General features: G+C 44.7%; 1 protein-coding gene across 1 annotated transcript in view; it reads right to left on the minus strand.

Moving 5' to 3' along the window:
• Positions 1–10,441: 10,441 nt before the first annotated feature.
• LOC138455103 (serine protease 52-like) overlaps positions 10,442–22,116 on the minus strand; it is an 84,447-nt gene continuing 72,772 nt past the window's right edge. The window contains exons 4-5 of the mRNA XM_069607089.1: positions 17,190–17,329; positions 10,442–10,851 (exon numbers count right to left, since the gene is read on the minus strand). Of these exons, the coding sequence (XP_069463190.1) occupies positions 10,513–10,851; positions 17,190–17,329 (479 nt within the window). The 3' untranslated portion in view covers positions 10,442–10,512. The remainder of the gene's footprint in view (positions 10,852–17,189; positions 17,330–22,116) is intronic.

A 22,116-nucleotide genomic window follows, 5' to 3' on the forward strand; every position in this document is an offset into this window, starting at 1 on the left:
GCATGGCCAGGGAGGTGGCTACCAAATTGAGCTGGGCAAGGTTAGTGGCGCAGGTCGGTGGCGTGCATCTGTGCAATTGACCGTGTGGGGTAGCTGATGCAGTTGATGTGGGCACTGCCTGAGGCAGGAAGGGTAGTGTAGGCTTAACCGATGTGGGGCTGGAGATAACTTGAGGGATGGAAGAGGGGGGTGTTTCCGACCGTGGAGGGAAGCAGCGTGCTCGCCCGGTGAGAGGGCTCTTGTAATGGAGGTGGTATATGATGCTTTGGGGGTCTTGCTGGTAGGCTGCAGGTCACAGCTATTGTGTGATATAGCTTGAGTAACGGCGGGAGGAATGGTATTGCTGGTGGGAGGGAGCCTCAGGTAGTGGCTGGCCATGATAGTAGTTGGGTGTGCATTGACCGATCAGCAGCACAGCGCTGCAGGTCTGAGGCAATCTACTGGTGGGCTTGTGTAGGTTAGATTGCGGCAGCGCTCAGGAGGCCATGACTAACTCTGGGTGGTGCGGGCATGCACTTGAAGGAGTTATGGAGTTCGGGCCGTCGCAGGATTATGTTATGGAGTTCGGGCCGTCGCAGGATTCTGGGAGAGTATGAGGTGAGCATGGCGAGGCTTGGTGGAGGGCTGGGCATCGAGGTGGGTCTTGGGAGGATGGCAGTACATACAGGTGGCAAGCTAGTGCCGAACATTATGTGGCAAACCTTGGCGTACGTATATGATGGTACGACTGGCTTACCTTTACAAGTGGACCAGGCTCGGGGCAGGTTGTCCAACTGCACGGCATCTAGGCATCGTCAGCTGAGACCAGCAGAGACATACTCCTTCTGTCTTGACTTCGGGCCTTCAATGAGGGCCAGCTGCACCTCCGGGCTGGATGGTCGGCGGTGGGATGAAGCAGCGATCAGCCAATGAGGCAGGGCACGCTGGGAGCAGGTTGTACCTCCTGAAATAGTGGTGGCTATCGTAATGGGTTGCAGGGGTTTCAGTCGGCAATCTAGGCCATCACAACAGTCGGAGCTGGGCAGGACGGACACAAAAGTCAGAGCTGCGCAGGATTGATGGGCCTGTCCCAGGATGTAGACAGGGACCGGCAGAGACACACTCCTTCTGCCTTGACTTCGGGCCTTCATTATGATTCTAAAATTGCAGCATCATAGACTAGACTGAGAACTACCTTAAAGGAGTGCTCACCCAACTTGCATAGACCACCTGAAACTAATCAATGTAGTGCAAAATATAGGTGCCCCAACCATGTGCACTGGATTAATGTCTATAATATAAGGACCAATTTAGTGCTGAGCAATTGGGGCTCAGTAAATGGAGGTCAGACCTGCAGATAGAGATAACAGACGAGCAACGAGAAACACTGTGTTCCCTTGCCACAAATGTCACTCTATCCCCTAAAGCAATATAATAAAACACACAAAAAAAAAGGATAAAATATAGTTGATCCCATCTATAGCTAAAAGTGCGTGGTGCTCATGTCTTTAAATAGTGGGACCATATTAATAATAATAATTTGCTAATTATATCCAAAGAGCTTTACATAGGACATATTTAGATACATTAATATTACCCAATCGAAATTGGTACTATTATACTAGTTCAATCTTTCTCCCGTACCTATTAGGATAATTAAATAGCCCAATTATGTTCAGGTCATTAAAATATTCAAAATACATCATAAGATACATTTCATTATAACAAGACAAGATTCAAATCACCATAAAACACAATTTAAAGATCACGTGGTCACCAATAGGAAATCCTGTCTCTACAACCAAGCTTTGTGTGAATACTTAACCAGTAAGTAAACTAAAAGTTAATCATCAGCTCTGAAAGAAAGCACCATGGTTTGCATAGAATTTGTGATGCCCAGGCCAGGAATATAGGTTTTACATCAAGTTTCCTAAGAGTCCAAAATAATGGACCCGTGAACAAAACATAAAACTCACTTTTTATCAGTGTATTACAATAGCAGCATTTGTCTGAAACCTTGGCACCCCATTCATTGAGGTGTTCAGCAAGTGGGAGGATTCCAGCTCTAAACTATACAGAGGTCTCAGGGATTTCGGTTTGAGTTTTTCCAAGTACCACTCGAAACCTGGGAACGATTTCCTAATCCAGTACATACTGTGGCGTTCATCCAATGCCCTGGCAGACCAAGTTATCGGCCCGATCATAGCGGGGGGTGGGGGGGGGGGGGTGGTAACAAAGGCTTTAGGACGTTATTGGTGTCCCATTGTCAGAAGGAAAATCCTTTTCCTAGACGGCTGTGATGGTAAGGGAAGAGGGGCTCCATATGGAGCCCCTCTTCTCTTTCCATGGCTGCCTGCGGGAGGCAAGGGGAAGGAGTGGATGTGGCAGCAATGATTATCGATGCCAAAATAAGGTAAGTAGTGGTGTGGGGGGAAAAAAAATGGGATGGCGGGTGGAGGGAAGATGGCAGTGGGGAGCTGGCCGTCAGGCGGCTTGGAACACAGGCTTGTACTGGCTGTTCAAGCCTGCATTCCTAGCCATCTGATTGGCTGACTAATGAGGGTAGTTGAATCCCACATCTTGCACAACAAGATTTCAGCTTCGTACAGGTCATAGTTTTTTTTTATAGAAGATTTATAAGTAGTATTCATTAAATGTAGATTCGTCCAAAGATCACTCTGGCCGATCTTATGCAGGGATTCTTTAATGTATGCACACCACAAATGTGAGGTTCCTTCTTCCTCCGATAGCAGGTCCTTTAGAACATCCTTGTATTTTCCTAAACGGGAGACGCCACACTCTTGCCCAGTAGACTAGGGGTTTCATTTTGTCTAGATGGTTAATGGACTGCATGTCAACGTCCATATGAAGGTGGATTGTTGGTGTGATACATCGAATATCTTCTTTAAGAACCCATTCTCTATTATAGATAAGGCCTTGCAATCCATTGAACACCACAATTCATAACCATATAGTGGTGCTTGCTGAGCTTGTAGCGTAGATTCCTCAACTGAAATCCTTGCTGCGCCATTACCCTAGGCCTCAGTGAAGCTAGCAATTGCCCCACTATATCTGCTAAGTACAATTCATGCTTTCTAAACTTGGCCTTTCCAGTTGCCTCTGTCCTTGACTCTCATGCCCAGATAGTCGTTTATATATCCTTACTTGCTCAATTTTTTCTCCACACAACATTAAAGAGTTTTGGCAGCTTCTTTCTCTTACCCGAGGAGACCATCGGCTTAGTTTTGGATCCATTTATTTTTAAACCATTATTGTGGCATAAGTGATTACATCATTTAAACTGCATTTCTCACCTAGCAGGTGCAAATGATGTAAGTACAGCATCATCAGCAAACAATAGCATGGGGTACCTGTCCTTTCCTAACATTGGGGCATCAGTAGGTGTGGACAGGATTAGATTGATTGGGTGCGCTATTAATAACAATGCAAAAAAGATTTGGTGCTAGTACGCAACCTTGGCGTACACCCTTATGAATCTCAAATGACTGTGACACCTGTGTGGGAGTGAGGGGTCGTTAGGGCCCCCTTCATACATTCAGCACAATGTAAACCACTTGCTCGTACAATAATGGGGGACGCTTCCATTGCTCGCATGCACACTAGCAGTGTTATTTGCAGAGGCAGATGCAAGGTTGTTGTGCGGGATACTTGGGCTTCCATTTTGTGCACCCTCGACTCGCCCCGTTCTCACGGATGAGCCGGATATAAATGCAACAAATACATTAATGTAACATCTCACTGAGATCATTGTCCCATGTGTGAACTGGCTCGAACCATGCCTTGTAGCTCAACCATCTCCACAAACCTGCCAGTGCCCTCTTACCCCCGTTGTTGGAAAATAACTGCCACTACAACCCTGTGTCCTTGCAAGGTATTCTCTTGATGTACCAGACGTGTGACCCCACTGTGAAGCCCACCCCAGTGCGTCCCTCTGTCACAGTATAGTGCACCCTAGAAATAACAAATGTCAGAATGTCTTATAGCCCTTTTTGTTGCACTTGGACCCTCCCCACAGTTGATGCTATTTTACTGACCAGGATCCTAAGCCCGGTACTTCATATACGTCCCAATCAATAATGCTGTGATTATATGTCCACGATTTATAGGTCCATGATGATATACTCAAAGCAAATGTAGTGACTGTTATTAAGTGCATGTCTAATGGTAGTATCTCATGTTAGCTTAGTTAGGGCCTGCCCTACCACACCGCGACCTGACCCTCAGCCCACCTGGACACAGATCGATGGACCTCGTGACGCTCACCCTCCCGCCAACCAGGCAGCTAATCACGGAAGTGCAGCGCCTACATGCACCGATACATTATTGTCTTGCGTCCAATCATAATGAACCTTTGTAACATTTTTATCTGACGTCATTGATGACATTTTCTGCCTTCTAATCAATTGTAAGTGTGTTGTTTGCCAGAGCGCTCTCAGGCAGCAAAGTCCTCTGGATGCCAATTTTACATAAACAAAACGTAACTCTAGCAGCCTGTTCTCTTAGTCTCATTCCCAATTTGGGTGTGTCACTTTTATTGGTATTGCAGGTGTTAGACGGGGAGTGGGCCTTTACACACCTCCCTGCCAAGGTTCCACCACACCATAGCTTCATTGTCTGTGTATAGCAGAAGGCGTGCCAATAGCAATGCTGGGGAATCTCTGAATTGAAGAGGGAATTCCACCAAAGTTTGGCTCTCAGGAAACTGTCAAATGCTTTCTCTAAATCTAGGAAGGCACAGTATAAATTAATTTTTCTAAGTAGCACATATTTTTCCCCAAGTAAATGCAGTCTCAAACATTGAAGCCCTCCTGCAAATTATTCATAAGACCTTTCTCTTCAGCCCATTAGTCAAGAGGGGCCCGAACTGCTCTGGCAAAGATCTTACCCCTGAATCTAATAAAGACATTGGACAGTAAGTAAGAGGGACTTTCTCATTCACCCTTCTTACACAACGGGATGACTTCAGCCGATGTCCAAGATTTAGGAGTGGAATTATTAATCATCACAGAATTAAACAACCCTGCCAAATAAGGGGGCCAGATAAGAGGCTCGACATAAATAACTCTATAGGGATCTTTTCTGCCACAGGGGCTTGTTGTGCTTCTGTGCTTTAATAGTTGCAAAGATCTCTTCAGTAGTGAATATCGAAGATAAAGCGGCTAAATCCCCAGGATACTGTCTAGGCTATCTGATTTGGAATGACCTGGATTCACAGTAGAGTTCTTTAAAATACAATTTTACTTCTTGGATGCTACCTTGTAGGATACTGCTATCAGGTGCTGAACTAGTAGTATGATATGATATGATAGGTTATTAATAACGCGCTTAATACCCAAAGGTTTCTAAGCGCAGATCCGGGTATCACTCCTGTGTTGCTCTGTGTCGTCTTGCTTCCAAGGCGATCACGTTGCTGCTGAGCTATCCTCCCCTAGACTGCTGAGCTATCCGCCCGAGAGGGCGTCCCAAGTAGATTCTTCATCCTCACCTTTTTTCTTTCTCAGCATATCTTTATATTTAAATCTTACATTGTGCACAGGTGTTCTATCTGTACTAACCACATTCTTTGTAAATTGTATTGCATGCTTTGGTTGACAGCATTCACCATCATAACTAGGGGTCTTTTTTAGTGCTTATGACTAACTTGGATGGTTTAATAAATAAAGGACGAATATTGTCTATTGCCGCAATATAAGTATTCACAATTGCTTCATTTGAGATCTCTGGATTCCTAAACATCACTTCGAAAAATAGTAGTAGATTAGAATAAACGATTGGCAATACTGCTGTTTTATTATTACAGTCCCACTTTATCGACCGCCTAGCATGGCCAACAATATGTATCATTGTGTTCTCGTCACAATTTATATTGAATCCAGGATGAATAGAGTTCATAGATATTGTTAATATTAATGAACAATGACCGCTTTCGAATTGCAGCAACACCTCAAATCTATTTATTAATGTCCAGATCTCTCTGCAATTAAATTAGGTAAGTTCCAAACCTATTCTTCCTCTAGTAGACCAGCCTCCATACATTGAAAGGGTAGATAAAAAAAAAAATTCCACAGTTATAATAGTCTACATGGGCAGGAATTCCATATGTGGCATAACCCTGCAAATGTATCGGGACAGAGCCCAGGTCTTCTGTAAACAAGCGATCTCATGAGCTGTTATTAAACTACATCAGCGATCGTCATCCACATTTTTAGACAAGCCAAATATGTTCCCCACATTTTCAGACAAGCCAGCTATGTTCCATGATCGGAGCAGAACCTCAGGTGCAGGTTGGAGCAAATCCCTTAGGGTATAAGCCCTAGAATCCATGCACTTGAGGTGCACAGTCAATTAGTTCACTCCCTCCAAGCCGTTATCTGCAACTTTGCTTGCAGGGGACACTAAATGAACACTATCTCTTGCTATGCTAAAATACTCTTTCAAAGCTGGCATTGAGATATTCTCCTGTAATTGAGTTCTATCATCATTGGTGTCAGTGATGGTGTTAATAGTAGGAGGGTGAGTTCTTACTCTTATATTTCTACCTTGAGGTGAGTAGGATCGATAATAATTGAGAGTAATCCCTCGACTAGCCTTTCATCATTAGGCTCAATGCGAATTAAAACAATTATCTGGTGGTGGGGGACGCAAACATCCCATGATGTCCTGCTCAGAAATTATTCAACAGCATCCCCTTCCAATGGGTTATTTTGTTCACCAAGTGATTGCTGCCTGGATCTCTACCTGTTATGTCGGTTCCATGTAATAATGTCCCCACAAAAATCTCACCATGCAAAAATATCGCCGAAAAATTGACATTTTTTGAGGGGACATTATTGCATGGAACATGCGGGGGACACCCCCGCAACCGCCAAACCCTTTTTTTTTGGGCTGCCCCTTTCCCCATATATATGGTCACCCATATAATATCGCCACAACCTTTTCCCGGCGATATTATGTACGGCGACCATATATATGGAGATATTATCACCTGATGCCGTTATGTCAAGTTTGCGGACATTCACAAGGTAAACATAATTACTCTTCCAATCTCTGTGTTTTACATTATGCTGCTTGGATGCCCCATACTCCTTGTTTTCTATTCCCCACATTATCAGCAAGTCGATACCCAGAGAACTGCTAGCCTCTTGTAATCTGTGTAGTCCCCTGCCACTTTTAGGCAGTACGCTGCAGCCAGTTCCTTCATCCGGGGGGATTTTTAGCGGCATAGGTATCTATCACCTTGATAAGTTCGGAATCCACTGACTTATTTTTTGAACTAGATTGCTTCTTGTTAGAAATTGACAAAGAACAACCTTCCTTAAGAATGCCCTTCTCACTATGGATGAGGTCATACAGTTTCTCTTTGGATATATATTTCTCCTTGAGCTGATCGATATCCTTATGTGATGCCATAATCACATCGTTCAAACTTTCAAACTTACTATTGCTTGCCACACTTTGACACAACAAATGCAGGTATCAATCGTCTTTGACCTCGCATCTGGACCCTCTCCAGTTCCTTCATCTATGGTCTGGACAGGGTTTCCCTACCCCCATTATTATCACCTTCTCCCTTTTTTAGTGGAATGGCCACCTCCTGGTCCATAGGTGGGGCATGTCTGGTTCCATTATTCATGGTTGTGCCAGCCTTGCTAAGCACCTACATACATGTACATTTCTAGCAGCTGTCTTCCTTTCCACCCTTTAGGGGTTGCAACAAAGACGATCTATGCCAAGAGTTGGGAACGCCCTCCAGCTTGGGGAGCACTGCTAGTCCGACTCCCCCCCAACACTGCCTAATTACTAGAGGGACCAAAGCATTCAGCCATCATTTGTTGAGGTTTCCACCAGAAAGCTTGCAAATAAACATGCTGTTGCAAAAGCGAGGGTCTTAGTGCGTTCGCAATTTGCTGCATAAACGGCGAGGACGGTAGCAGCGAGCCCTCTTACATGATAGCGTGTTATTGTTCATGCTTCATATCGAGGTATCCAAGGTTGATTCGGAAACCTCTTCGGGATGTAGCGCTGAACCGAGATGTTTACAAAACCTGCTGGCTTTTCTCACCGGACTTGGTCTTGTGGGCCATTGGGCTGAGGTGACAATTTACGTGAGATTGTTGTCCTCATAGCTCCATTGGCACCCCTGGAATGTCTCTGGGTGCTATGTTATGAAATAACTGATGCCCTTTCCCTCCCACACTGAACTCATTGTTTGCTTTCCCCCTATCTCACCTATCCCCCTAGTCCTAATATAATCTTACATGTAGTCTTCCATATATGTTCCAGTACCCGTTCCGCCCTACATGGCCTTCCAGGAGTCAACAAACATGTTTATATTCATAACAATGATATTTATTATCGTTCTTGTGGGATATCTTCTCCCAGACTTCAGCGGTGGGTCATACATCGGAATATATTCTATTAGTAGAAAGTATCTACATTTATTGTGTTGTTTTTATTCTAAACGGAACCAATGCCAGACAAAGTTACTGTAGTTGGACCTTTATTTCTTGTCAATTCTAAGCCTTTAAAAAATGATTGCTTCCTCATCTGCTCATAAATTACAAAGAATAAATGTGCGCGAGTCAGGATAAACCTAGCCAGGGCCACCCACTTAAAACCAGTTCGCACCCATCTGTCAAAAAGTAAAAGCATTTGGTTCAGATCAATTACCTGGACTGGCATCTGTGCTATTATTTGTTAGGATTCTTTAGTCAAGATAATGTATAGCCAAATCTATTGCACTCTTGTTGTGCCCTGTCTTCACTGTTTACACTAAATTGGAAGACTAAAGAGGGCCATCAAAATAACAGATCTATTTTCTTTTGGCCAACGATGGAGAAAAGGTAATTAGTTCACTGTTGGAAAGGACATCATTTATATGATACAAATAGGGACTGACAATGATCTAATTATATAGAGATTAAACAAATTGCTGATTTGCATTGCAAAATAGAGACTAGGTTGATAAGTGCTAGGTTTTTAATTGGAATTAAATAGTTGAGTGAGGGGAAATGTATATCTATTAATGATATACACAAAAGAAGGAATATGCATATTGACTGTAGAATGCAATTCTGAACAGTAATGACAAATGGAGAGGATGATGGCACACACACACACACACACACACATTGCTTTCCTTGTTCCACACCTGGCAAGTCGACGTACATAGAAATAAAGAAGGAAGGCAGGCATCCTGAAAGACTGCTGGGCCAGAACATAGAGATTTTTCAGAGCAATCAAGTGAGACCATTCCTCGTCTGGCCTGATTTAATTTCCAACTGTTTGAAGCATCAACCAGTTCTGCAAGTTGGTAATGTGGAGTCCAGAAATACGGTACATTTGTATGAGACTGCATAAGGTCCGCAGGGAAGGCCATATGTTCATGTCTTTTACAGTGGATTCATAGGGTGCTGATCATACAGACCACAATAGAAATCAGGAATTATAGTTTCGGCACAGGAGGTGGAAAGAATACCGGCAGGTCATGTGGATAGCTCACGGTGGAGCTTAGCGCTGGCTATAAAGAGCCCGTATTTAAACAATGTACTACATAAATGAAGGCAGAAATATTCACGGCATGTTCTTCATTTGAAGACTGAACACGCCTCTATGTTCCAATCTTCCTAATACCAGAATCAAGCCATCTCCCTCCTCGCCGTCATGTCTCCAATCACCTCCTTTGCAGCAAACCATCTTTGCCGCAGGACACCGCCCCGTGTTCCCCACCACTTTTAAAGGTGAGGAGCGACCATAATGCCTGACAATTAACAAGCAGCCGCCCCCAAATTCTGACATACATTTTTATTCAGTCTACATTGCTTCAGGTTGATGGTTGTACCCCACTATATGTGTAGTCTTTATGTTTTCTTTTAATATTTTGACTGAATACCGCTTGAGATGGGCAGGCAGCTACTATACCACCTTTCTGGCATACCTCGTGAGCGGTCATGCAGCTATGTATCAGACACCAAGTGACACCTTGGAATTGTTCACCTCCAACTGATGAATTAATGCCCAATCTCATTTACAAGTGCCTCCTTGTCTCACCTAGAAAAAGTCCTTAGTCCTTAGGGGAGGTAGAGGTAGGACTACGTGCAGGCCTCACCAGGATGACTTTCAGTACAGAATTTCTATGCCCCTGTTGTGAACGTTTCACCAACCAGTGGAGACATTGGACGTAAGGCCATACAATATGAGCTAATACACTTCCCTGCAGACCCTAAGACTTCCTTTCCCTCAACAATGCATATTTCACATGTACAAAATCCCCACCCTTATTTTGCGTTAGAGGATCCAGTCTGCAGTAAGGGATACAGAGAAGAAAATGTCTCTTGATCATCGCTTTGGGGCTCAAGTTCCCGCAGAACTTGAAAAAGTTATAGCATCGCAAGACGTAATTAATGCAACTAAAGTCTGAACCAGTTTTTTACAAAGTAAAAATATAAACTGACTGTGAAACTTAGAAGTATTGAAAATGTGGACTGGACGGATCTATGGGGAAGGCTGGAATCACCGGGTGAACCTTGTGTTTATCAAGGCCATTACAACAATCCACAGATGCTGGTGCCAGGGGAGCACAAGTGATGTGTCGGATGCCACCTCAGGTTCCTCAATGTCGTAGGAGTCCCTTTCACTCGCCACCTCTGGCAGCATACCCAGTGAGTTGTGTATTATGGGCTGCTCGGCTTCCGTGGTCGCCTGCCGGATCCAGTGCAGGTAATTTGGGACAAGCGTGTAGACGCCAGGGCTCTTCTTGCGGCCGCAGCCTTTGCCCCAACTAACAATTCCGACCTGGTACCATATCTTGTGCTGCAGCTGCCTGCACATCAAAGGTCCTCCGCTGTCCCCCTGCAAAACAGAACACATACTGTTAGTGTGGATCTAACAATGTACCTGATTGGTCCAAGCTGAATTTGATGTTTTGCTGCTGGTGCAGAGGAATATATTTGGTTTTAAACACTAAACACCTCCTTGTATCTTCAGGATCAATGCAAGTCCCCTGCAGACCCTGATGCTGGCCTCCACCAATTTTTGTTGCAATCATATTCATAGAGTGGGATGCAGAACCATGGTGGTCAAGTTTATCCAGAATATGTGGGGCAATGTTTCAGTCTATTTAGTACACACTATTTTGCCATCAAAAGAATTGACTCAGAAGATGCCATGAAAAATGAAACTGGAACAGGGTCATAACCTACCTTAGAAATCAAAAGTACCCTCTGTCAGGTATTGGTAGTGATTGAATTGTGCAAAAAGAGAAATCCAAAACCCAAACCTGCCCCTTTAAAAAGCTCTCACTTTTATCTTCCTGAACTGAATGTAAATAGTGCATGCAGGTGAACGAGCCAGGTTAGTCCTTTTACTGAGGTAGGCAGAGGGGATCTTGGCCCTAAAAGTAATACCAGCCAGAGCTGGACAATGTGAATGGCTCATTCCAAAGACCCTATCCCAGGAATCTCTCCCTAGGAGTCGGATGGTGTGCCACCTATCTAAAAGGGATAGCAAGAAGGTTCTCCCTATCCAACAAGCATACACATACACCAATTAAAAAAGGTCAGACACAAGTCACAAATTACAAATTCAAGACAATGAATATTAGATTGTGTTTCTTCTTGAGTGACCTTATGTTTCCCCCTGGGAAACGGAGGTGTCGCCGGGATCACACTGAAGGTCCATAGAGGGAGTGAACCCAGTGACAAGAATGCCTGGACCTGAAGAAGATGACCCTAATTACTATCGCTATCGAAACCGGTGACCCATCTATGCATGAGTTTTCTCATGTAGATGATGATGTCTAACTCAAGAAACATGCACCTGCCACAAGTAATGTGTTATATGACTAGATAACCTTACAGCCTCTAGGCTTTTTGTGTTTCCCTCTTCTTTGAGGGGCATAGTGTTTTACACGATCAGAACAAGTTTTGAGATGACAGGATTACTGCTTGAAGTGGTGATTAAAACATAGAGAGAAATTCCAGATAGCAGCACTTTCCATGTCACTCACGAAAAAAAACACAATCTAATGTTCATTGTCTTGAATTTGTAATTTATGACTTGTGTCTGACCTTTTAATAGGTGGATGTGTACACTTGTTGGATAGGGAGAACCTTCTTGCTATCCCTTTTAGATAGGCGGTGCACCATCGCACCCCTAGGGAGAGAGTCCCGGGATAGGGACAGGGTGATCTTCATAACAGGGACAGCATGTTTGTGTTTAATTTAACAAGAGAGAGGGCTGGTGTTGGTTTCCTCTGCTAATATCTTTCTCCGAAAACCGTTCTCTTGTGTTACCACATCGTATCCTAACGGTAGGAATGTAATCAGGAACATATGGTCTATAGTTAAGCCCTAGGTGGTTTTGTATCATTCCAAAGTCTACCATTCCTCAAACAAAGATGCCAGACCTCCCACCCCATTCTTGTCAGTAACTGCAAAATAATGTCAAGTCATACGATCCTATGTTCTGCACCTAAAGCTAAATCCCTTGCGAGTAAAATGAACGAGGGGAAGGGTGGATATTAAAATTCACGAGAGAACAGTAGAAGGGATTGTAGGGAGTGCTAGTAGCGTGACTTTTTTCAAAAAAGTATGGACCAAATTTCCATAGATAGAAGCTTGAACATCAACCAGTTGGCCTCCCAGGTGGTGTTTGAGGATTTACGATGATTAGAAGAGCAGAGTCAGTTGATATAAGGGGTATATGTTAATGGGTTTCTTGAGGTAGCCAGATGGGGACGTTTGAGTCAGATTTGAAAAGCAACATGGAGCTAATGATGTGACAGGAGAAATGTAATCATGGTACTTAATGTTTGGAATTGGTCTTTTAGATTTGTTCTGGATGGTTTGAAGTTTTCCAGAGTAGGCCAGAGTAGAGGTATTTGACGTAGTCTAACTTAGATAGGATTATGGCTTTTAGGAGGAAGCTCTGCAAGTTGTGGCAAAACACGGCCTGTGATATTGCAGGCCTGCTTAAATTGCAGGTTACAGAAGTTAATCAGTCATTGATCTGGTTGTGTGAAGGGATTCTGTAGTTAAATTGTAAGTTAAATTGTAAGCCTCAGATTCTTAAGAGTGAAGGCAGTTGGGGTAATTCAGAAAGCCAAGCAAGGGAAAGTGTTGCAGAGTGCGGGGAGCCTAGCACTAGGATTTCTGATTTGTTGAGGCTGAATTTTATTCATTTAATCTGAATATGGATTGTTTGGTGATGGCTTTGGAGACAGACAGAGGCCCTCATTCTGAGTCGGGCGGTAGGGGATACCGGGCACCAGTAAGGAGACCGGTGCCGGTAATCCCCTAACGCCCGATTCCGAGGTCCCCTAACGCGAACCGCAAGGGACGTGTGGTCGGACCACACGTCCTTTACGGGTCCCGTTAGGGGACCAGGGAGCAAATAACGGGCTTGACATTCGCGAGCCCGTTATTTGCGCAAACCCTATTCCCATTGAGCCCTTTGGGGGCTCAAATGGGAATGAGGAATGGTTTGCTCAATGGGGACTTACCGGTCCCTCCAGGGTCGGAATGGACTGGTAAGTCCCCATTGAACAACACCGGAGTCGGTACCAGTATGGGAGGCAGCCATGGAGCTAATTGCTCCATGGCTACCACCAAACTCGGAATGACCTTCAAGGTTGTAAGAGTTCAGTTCGTAGTGTGCCCAGCCCTCAGCAGAAATTGCATGTCATAGACATACATTTGAAACACTAGATTGAAAAAGCCTAATTATATTCATAAGTGGTTTCTTGAAGGCACCGATAAGGAGGGTGACATTGATGAGTCTTCAGGAACACCACAGTTGATGCAAAGAGACATTCTTTACTTGTTGAGATCTGCCAGAAAGGAAGTATTTTGTCATGCAACAGCAGAGCCAGAAATGTTCAACAATTCATGTTTGGATTGAATGGCCAACCGTGTTGAAATCCCGGCCATATCCAGGAGGATGAGACAGGCAGTTTGCTCAGAGACATACTGGAGGAGGATAAGTTCTTAAAAGGTCAAAAGGGCTGCCCGAGTGTCATATGAGGGTCTGAAACCTGATTGCTGGTTTTCACGCAGATTGCCTTTTTCAAGACAGTTGTATAGCTTTTTCCACATGCAATTGCCCATCCAAGGGAAGATGGTATTGTTGCGATAGGTGGGCGGTGATAATGGAGCCAATGAAGGATTCTTTAGGAGGGGGCTCCCTATGTTGTTGTTCATTTCATGTGGGGAAGATACACTCTCCGGAGTGCTTGTTGATGATCAATGCAAGGGCATGAGTTAGATTTTTTCTTTATACTAGTTTTATTGGTTTTTACTTAAACATAAAATAGGCATAACATGATACAGTCTTGCACATAATCAACAAAAACAGAACAATATCACCCCTAAACCTCATTACCCCACCCACCCTCTTCCCCCTCCCCTTTCGCTCCCCCCCATTTTGCTTATAGTACTAGACCGCAACCTGTGTGGACCTCCTTCCGCTAGGATCATGTTTGCTCCCAATAACTATAAGGATTATGACATTCATGGAGGTATGTTTGCTCCCACTATGTCAATGGCTTCCGGGGCGTACAAGTTCTGTATTAGGACCTCCCATGCCATTACATCTTCACTAGCAGCAGGTAGGCCGAAGTGTGCCGTGCCCCTCCAGGCCACTGTCTCAGCCTGCGCCCACTTCTTCAAAACACGCCACCAGTCCTCTACTCTAGGGCTCCCTGGAGCCTTCCATGTCATGGCGATCCTGCGTTTGGCCAGAATGTATGCCAAATCTTGCATCTTATAAATGTGCTTCACCCGTTTGGGGCGTGAGAATCGACCAAGCAAGTAGGCCCCAGAGGAGAGCACATCCAGTACCAGCCCGCCCCTGTTCATCATGAGCGTTATCTCCTGCCAATATCTCATCACCATAGGGTATGCCCAGAGCTTGTGTAGCATACCAGCCTCCTCGGAACTGCACCTAGGGCAGAGTTGTGCTCCTGCAAGGGAAATCGTGATATTTGCAGCATGGTCATATACGCCCTGTGTGTCACAAACAACAGTTTGAGCTGTAGTCTGGCGTTCCTGGATACCCTCCTGTGGTATCCAAAAATCTCCTTCCAGTGTGCATCTGAAAATGGTGGGCGTAAGTCTTCTTCCCACTTGTGCCTTTCCGCTAAAGTAGTGGGGGTTCTTCCAGTTAGGAGAATGTCATATATCCTTGGTATGGTGTGTTTTCCCTCTGAGGTGTCGTACAGAACGTCTGCAATTGATTTCTTTTCCATTAATTCACCGTATGTGGGACATCTTCCCATAATGTCCCTCTGTACAGTGTCGTGTAATAGGAATTGACCTCTGTGCAGTCCCGTGTGTTCAGCTATCTCACTAAAAGATATAAAGGTGGAATCTTGCCGCAGGTCACCTATCGTAGCGACGCCGTTGGGCTCCCAATTCACCCGTATCTTAAATTGCGCTTGCGTGGTGGACGATACCACAGACACCAGGGGGATCTCTATTGAAAACGTGTCTGTAAGAGCAATCTGTACAAGTGCTCTATCCCAGATTTGTACCCCTTAAGTCACAAAGTGTGAACTGTGGCGAGATCAGGGCCTCTGATTCCATAAAAGTACCCTTAGATAAAAGCGTGACTCCATGAATAGGAGCATGTGTGTGCCCGGATTAAGATCGTCTGCTAGCCAGTCGACCACAAATTGCATTTGTCCCGCTATATAGTATAATTGAAAGTATGGGACCCTGATTCCACCTTCGTCGTGGGGTCTACGTAGAGGGGACAGGGCTATCCTCCACCTCCCGTTTTTGCCATAAGAATTCAGAACACAGAGAGTCTAATGTCTTGAAGGAAGTTTTAGGTATGTAGTACGGGACATTTGCAAAATAATGTAATAGCCTCGGTAGGACGACCATTTTCAACGGAGATGCCCTGCCCATCAGCGTCAAGGTCATGAGTTAGATGTTCTAGAAGGATGTAGCTGGTTAGGTACATAAGATACTCCGGAGTGGCATACATGCTCTATGCACGTTGAAATGTTTCAGAAAGGAATGGGGATGTAATTATGGAATGTTATGAGTAGATCATTTTGTCTAAAGGTTCTGAATCATTGATGTAAATGGGGGATAAAGCGAAATGGGCTAGCTGAGTTTGATGATGATGTGGTAGCTTTTGAACTGGGCTGCCATGTTGTTCTTGATGTTGTCAGTGGTGCAGGAGAACCTGGCTCTGGTTATGGCTCATTTTATTCACTTCTGGGGGGTGCAAGAGAAGGTTCTGTCAGCCAGGGAACCTGGCATTTACCAGCTTAGTTCCTGTCACTGAATCTCTCCTTCAATCTTGAGAAGATCATTAAGATCCTCATAAGCTTGGTATGAGGCGGGTCTTTCAGGAGTTCAGTTTTGGGCAGAACAAGGCCATCGAGTGAATAAAGTAAAGACTTGCTCAGAGGAGTAAAGCCTCTGGAAAATGCAGCTCCTGAGAGTTTGCTCCAGTGGTGGAGTATTGCAGTGTGTCTATGTCAAGCGAGTTTGATGGGCTCTGAACAGGTAAGAAAGAAATTAAGAGGTGAACTGATCACAGGATTCGGGTAGTCCCTCTTCCCGTGGAATCCCATAGGACACCACGGAAATGGGTTCACGGAAGCACTGGCACTGTTGCTAACGGTGGTGGTGCTTCTGTGACAAATCTGCTTTCCACAGCCGTTGCGCCCGGCAGGTCAGACCAGCTGAGCGCTACGGTCCTGGCTGGCAGAGTTGTAGCTTGCCGGTCCAGGAAAGGGTGCCAGTAAGTTGCAACCAGCACCCTTATTTCTGGACTGGGAAACTCGGAATGAGGCCCATATCTGTGTCTAATAATGGGTTTGATTTTATTTAATTAAAATGACTAATACTTTCCATTTCAATTCACAGATTGGTATTATTGGTAGCTAGGCATGTCAAGCGTGCTGCCAGACCTTCCATACCTGATAGATTGAGGTCTTGTGAAAACCTTTACTTTTATATTATCACCATTGAAAGAGGGGAAGGGTAAACCCTGTGGAGTGTATACAAGCAACTTTCATTTTCCATGGAATTCTGTGGGCGGCCTTGTGACTACTGCAGCCACATCCACTGAAGGATGTTCTGTATGTATGGTTTTCAGTTGTTCTACCCGTGGCTATGATGGCAGGCCTTGGGTTGGATCATAGGGCATAAAAAGTGGTAATTGGAAGGGCTCACCTGGCATGCATCCCGGCCTCCTTGCTCGTAGCCAGCACAGATCATGTTCTCGGTTAAGGTCCACAGCCAATCCATGCACAGATTCCAGTCAATCAGAACCATCTTAACCTTCTGTAAAATGGCAGAGTTGTGGCTGCTTCCTGCAAGGAGACATATTACTCTTAGTTATGCATATATTTCAAAAGTGCGCCAGCCTCTGACCTGCTTTACTATTTATTGGAAATGTTATTAATCCAGATATGTGAATGAATAATTGTAATCAGAACACTTATACATGGAAGTACATAGACCAAGTCAAACTGTCTTGGATGGCCTATGATAGTAGATGCCAGGTAAACGATCTGGCAGGGCTCCAAGTAAAAGGACCAGTGTGACACAGCTCAGGTGCATGTCCTTGACCTCGCTGACCAGCTGAATTGGTAGTAGGCCTCATAGGGGAAAAAAGGGGCACATACCTGAGCACACAAAGCCCATCCTCTCTTGCCAATGAGAGTAAAGTTTAGGGTGATGGCCTTATGTGAGATTACTCCTCTGTAGGAAGAATTGTATAACACAGATGGTTTAGTGGTGACAGACCATGGGTTGTTATTGCAGCGGGAAGTGGCTAGAAGGTGAGGTTAAGTTTATCATATTGGGTAGATATTTGAACAGCCATGGACCCGAAGCGGTAAGGCGGCCAGGGAATTCATTAGGTCTATTAAATGAAAAGTGTGCAAAGCCAGATAGAATTACAGCTGGACGAACATGAGGTCCACTGGAAAAGGACTGACTGTGAATGCGGGGGCAACAGTGATGTTTAATTCTTTGAAACCTGGTGTTGGTGAGCTGAGGTGAGGGTATCCTATCTTTTTACCAACCAATTCCACCTCATTTTATACCATTTCTTTGCCATAAACGGTAGAAGGTAGGGTTTGGCTGAGGCTTGAACGGAGGTAGGTGAGGGCTAGGGAGGGGCAGGAGAGGGGGGCAGAGTTCACACATTGTGTTGCAAATGAAACCAGTGAAATTCAGCTGTAAAGGAATTGGTTGGTAAAAACACATGGAAGTGAGAATACTCTGCACATACGAATTGGTGAGAACTTGAGCAAAATTAAGTGGAAAAAAGCTTTTCACTCGTTCGTCCACAGAGTTCTCCTCATGCTGGTTCGCAGGATCACAATTCTGATCCCTGCATACCGGCTTCATTTCAGCAAAGATTTGCCCCCATTTTCTGTTCCACAATAAAGCAAGCTCAGCCCACTGAAATCAATGGTGAACTGATGCCAGCCATGTTTTCCCCGACAAGCCCCTTTGCAGATCTCTTCCAATGGTTCCTGTGTTCCACCCTGAATCATTTCTGATGTCCAAATCTTCAAAACAAACGTGTCATGACCTATCGAAAAAGCACAAATCATAGACCTACACCGTACTCCCTTCCTTCTAATATTCCTTTGCTGTCCTCACCTCTGCACCAGATTGTGCCAAACCCTCCCTTTTCAAAATCCCCCCTACAAACCTTCTACCTTCCAAGCTTTGCTCACAACTCCCAAGGCAATATCCATTTGCTCCTCCTCTCTGCTAATGAGTTTGCTCACTACTTTTCCTCTAAATTCTCTCCCATTTGTGACATTCTCACTCACACTCTGACTCTCATTTGTGGCTCCTCTCATTTTTCCCCTGCCACCATCTTTCTGTCCATTCCCTCTCCACCTATCGCTTCTACTCTCAACTATGCTTGAACACCGTTTTTTGGGGGTTTGTTGGTACCAACCTGATTTGTACCCATGCGCCTAGGAGCTATTACAATTCAGAGTTGTGTTGCAGCTGTGTGTGGCAAAAGAGGCCAGACCCCAACCCCTTAAGGTAAGACGCCCAACACTTGCAGAACTGCGCCACACTAGTTTAGGTAAATTTGTGTGGATTTACGTAGTTAGATTCTCTAACATAAATTTACAAACAATGCCCTTTTAGGATAACACGTATTTCGACACACCAGTGTCCTTTTAAAATCAGGGCTAATTTTAACACTAATATTCCAAAACAATTTTAGTTGATGAATAATAATACAATGCATGATAATGATAATGAAAAACCAATTACAAAATAATATTTGTTATTTCACAGACAAAAAGGGACGGGAGAAAGGGGAGGAATTTTAAGGGAAATGAACAAAAAACAACAAAATAAGGAGAAAAAATAATAAATAAACACGTAAGTATAACCATTCCAAGTTGTAAGTCATTTGGTCGTAATGTGTTAGGTGTTTGTTATACAGCGTTAACGCCCTTAAGGGCCTTACCTATGTTCCAAATCTAGCATTTCAATTTGAAGAGCCAAAATGTCACGGGATGAATCCCCCTATGAGAATTGGTGGGAAAGCACGAGTTAGAGACTGTGCAGCATTTCAGTAATATTAGTTGTATAACATTATTTGGGACCTACTTGATTATAAAAAAGCATTAAATGGGAGCATTTAGGTGTATCCCTGTCGTGATAAGCTGCTAGGCGCTTGCAGTAACCTGCATTTGCACTAACCCACTGAGCTATCTTGTGTGTATTAGAGCCTATTCGAAGCGTGGAGGAAAATGCTGACATCAACCAGGCCTCTCGAACTGGGTGAGCCTGCATGCTTGCAAGGGGTTAATTGCGAAGGCCTTTTCTGAAGACATAAAACATCGCGCATTTGCAAGAGGCTCTATGCAGCCCTTGGGAGTCAGGCACAGCTTTGCTCGTCTTCGCTCTGCGAGTCAGGTGCACTGATAAGGCAAGAATGTCAGATCTTCTCAAAACACAGTGCCCGAAGCCTGGGAGCCAAGACTGGCTGTTTCCAGTCTTGTAACTTTCCAAGCGAAAATATGTATACTTCCCGGAAGGGTGAGCCTAGAAGCTTCTCGAAGAGCTGACACGTCATGATGATTGACGTGCAGCTCCTAATAAGAGAACTATACTTGGACCAGGGAAGAGAGGACTCATCCTGGGCTGTTGGAAAGACGCGCGTATCAAGAAGAACAGTGCCTGGACGACCAGCTGTGCACTATCTGGGCCGAGACTCCTAGCATCACATCCCCGCTCTGGTGTAGGACTGTGGGGGCTTGGCCAGTCCTCCCCTCCTCTTCCGAGGAGTGCTGGGCACCTGTAGCGGCGAGGGGCCTGGGTGTGATCAGATCATACCTTCATCTACATTTCATTAGGAGCGTAAGACCAAATAATTGCATATTCATCTGTGATTGATAATTGCCATTATATAGCTTGCACTTTTCTATTTCCACATTATTGTAAATTGCTGCTTAGTTCTCATTAGACACTGTAGATAATAAATGCAAGCATCATATATTCTATGTGATTGGCTTTTTTCCAGACTGAGTTCATTGTGCGTCTTAAACCTTATTTGTGTGGGAAGGTAATTAGGAGTGATTTACTTTGCACAAAGTCTGGATCCCAGGGAGGTGCGGGTACTGTTTATCACTACATTTGGCGCTGTGAGCAGGGTTTACGAGCACAATGCCATTCTGGAAAAAACATGCAAAAGATGAATGCAATGGGGAAGATAGTGCACTCTGTCACATTCCAGGATGGCCGGCATCAAATGCTTGGTCGGTGTGGCAGATATTTTGCATCGGTACTCGACACCGAGGGCATGGGACATGCTTGAAAATGATGTTTCCCCGGCGGTAATTAGTAAGTGCTTGGAGAGTTTACCGCTTGAGAAATGCAGAAGGGAGCTAAAGGCAGCAGGAAACATAGGCTGGTTATTCCTGCAGGCGCTCAGAAAGGTGCATGAGAATGAATTGCTTAAAGATGTACAAATTCACAAATTAACAGACGAGATTTCCCTGCTCCAAGAGCAACAAATCATTATGAGAGAGACCCTTGAATCGTTCGTTAAGCGGGCTGACCAGATGGAGGACAGGTGTGCCTCTTTAGCTGTGCGTTTAGCCACGCACAAGCGCAGACAGCGGCGGGGCAATCCGTCAAAGATAAGGATTCGCGCGCTAATTAGGAAAGATAACTGGGACCCAAATTTATGGTCGGGTGAAGTCAGTGATAGCGAAACTGAGCAAGCATATGACTGGAATGAGTCTGTTGAAATTAGGCTTGCTGAATTAGATTGTTCTGATGAAGAGGAGCTGGAATGTGCTCCAAAGAAATGTGTTTATCCAGCGTGGCCGTTAATCACTAACAAGTCAAAAGGCCAAGCTGGCGGTGCAAATATTCAGAATACAAGGATTGTCCGCGATTATACACAGACAGAGCTTTTAGAGATTGCTAAGTTATTTAGACAGAAGCCAGGTGAAGCACTTCTGAGGTGGTTCCTTCGCCTCTGGGACACGGGTGCCGATAGTATCTTCTTAACCCCAGAAGAACTGTTAAAGATGGGTTCACTCACTACTAATGTGATGTTGGGACAGATAGTGCCTGGTGCCCTCGGGCAGCAAGGCTCTCATTCCTTGTTTAATTGGCTTCAGACTGCCCTAATGACTCTGCATGGGAGTCCAATGGATATGGAAGAGAGTTGGGGCAGTTGGCAATCACTAACTGAAGCAACAGATCAGCTTAGAGAGATGGGTTTACAGTGTGCACTGTACAGTGCAAATTTTGCAGGACCTGACATGGAGTTGTTTACAGCTGGCATGCGCGCACGTTTGTTAAGAAATGCACCGAGTCACATGAAGGGCACATTGCTTTCATTGCTGGGTCCAGCGCAAGGCAAAGCCATTGGTGAAGTGGCACTTCTGTTAGGGCAATTAGAAGGGCTGGATGTGCGTAAAGCAGCGCGCTTAGTGGCTGCAAACAATGATTCAGAGAAAAAGCGTGGCAAAAATGTAAAGTCTAAAGAGAAAACTGATACTGTCGAGATCACACGCAGACAAATGTGGGTGGACCTGCTAAAAGCGGGAATTCCAAGGGAAGAGATAGACGGTAAACCCACATCTGTGCTGCTTGAGAA

Source organism: Ambystoma mexicanum, chromosome 1p, assembly GCF_040938575.1.
Source record: "Ambystoma mexicanum isolate Mex_15411 chromosome 1p, UKY_AmexF1_1, whole genome shotgun sequence".
In the NCBI taxonomy this organism is placed as follows: Eukaryota; Metazoa; Chordata; class Amphibia; order Caudata; family Ambystomatidae; genus Ambystoma; species Ambystoma mexicanum.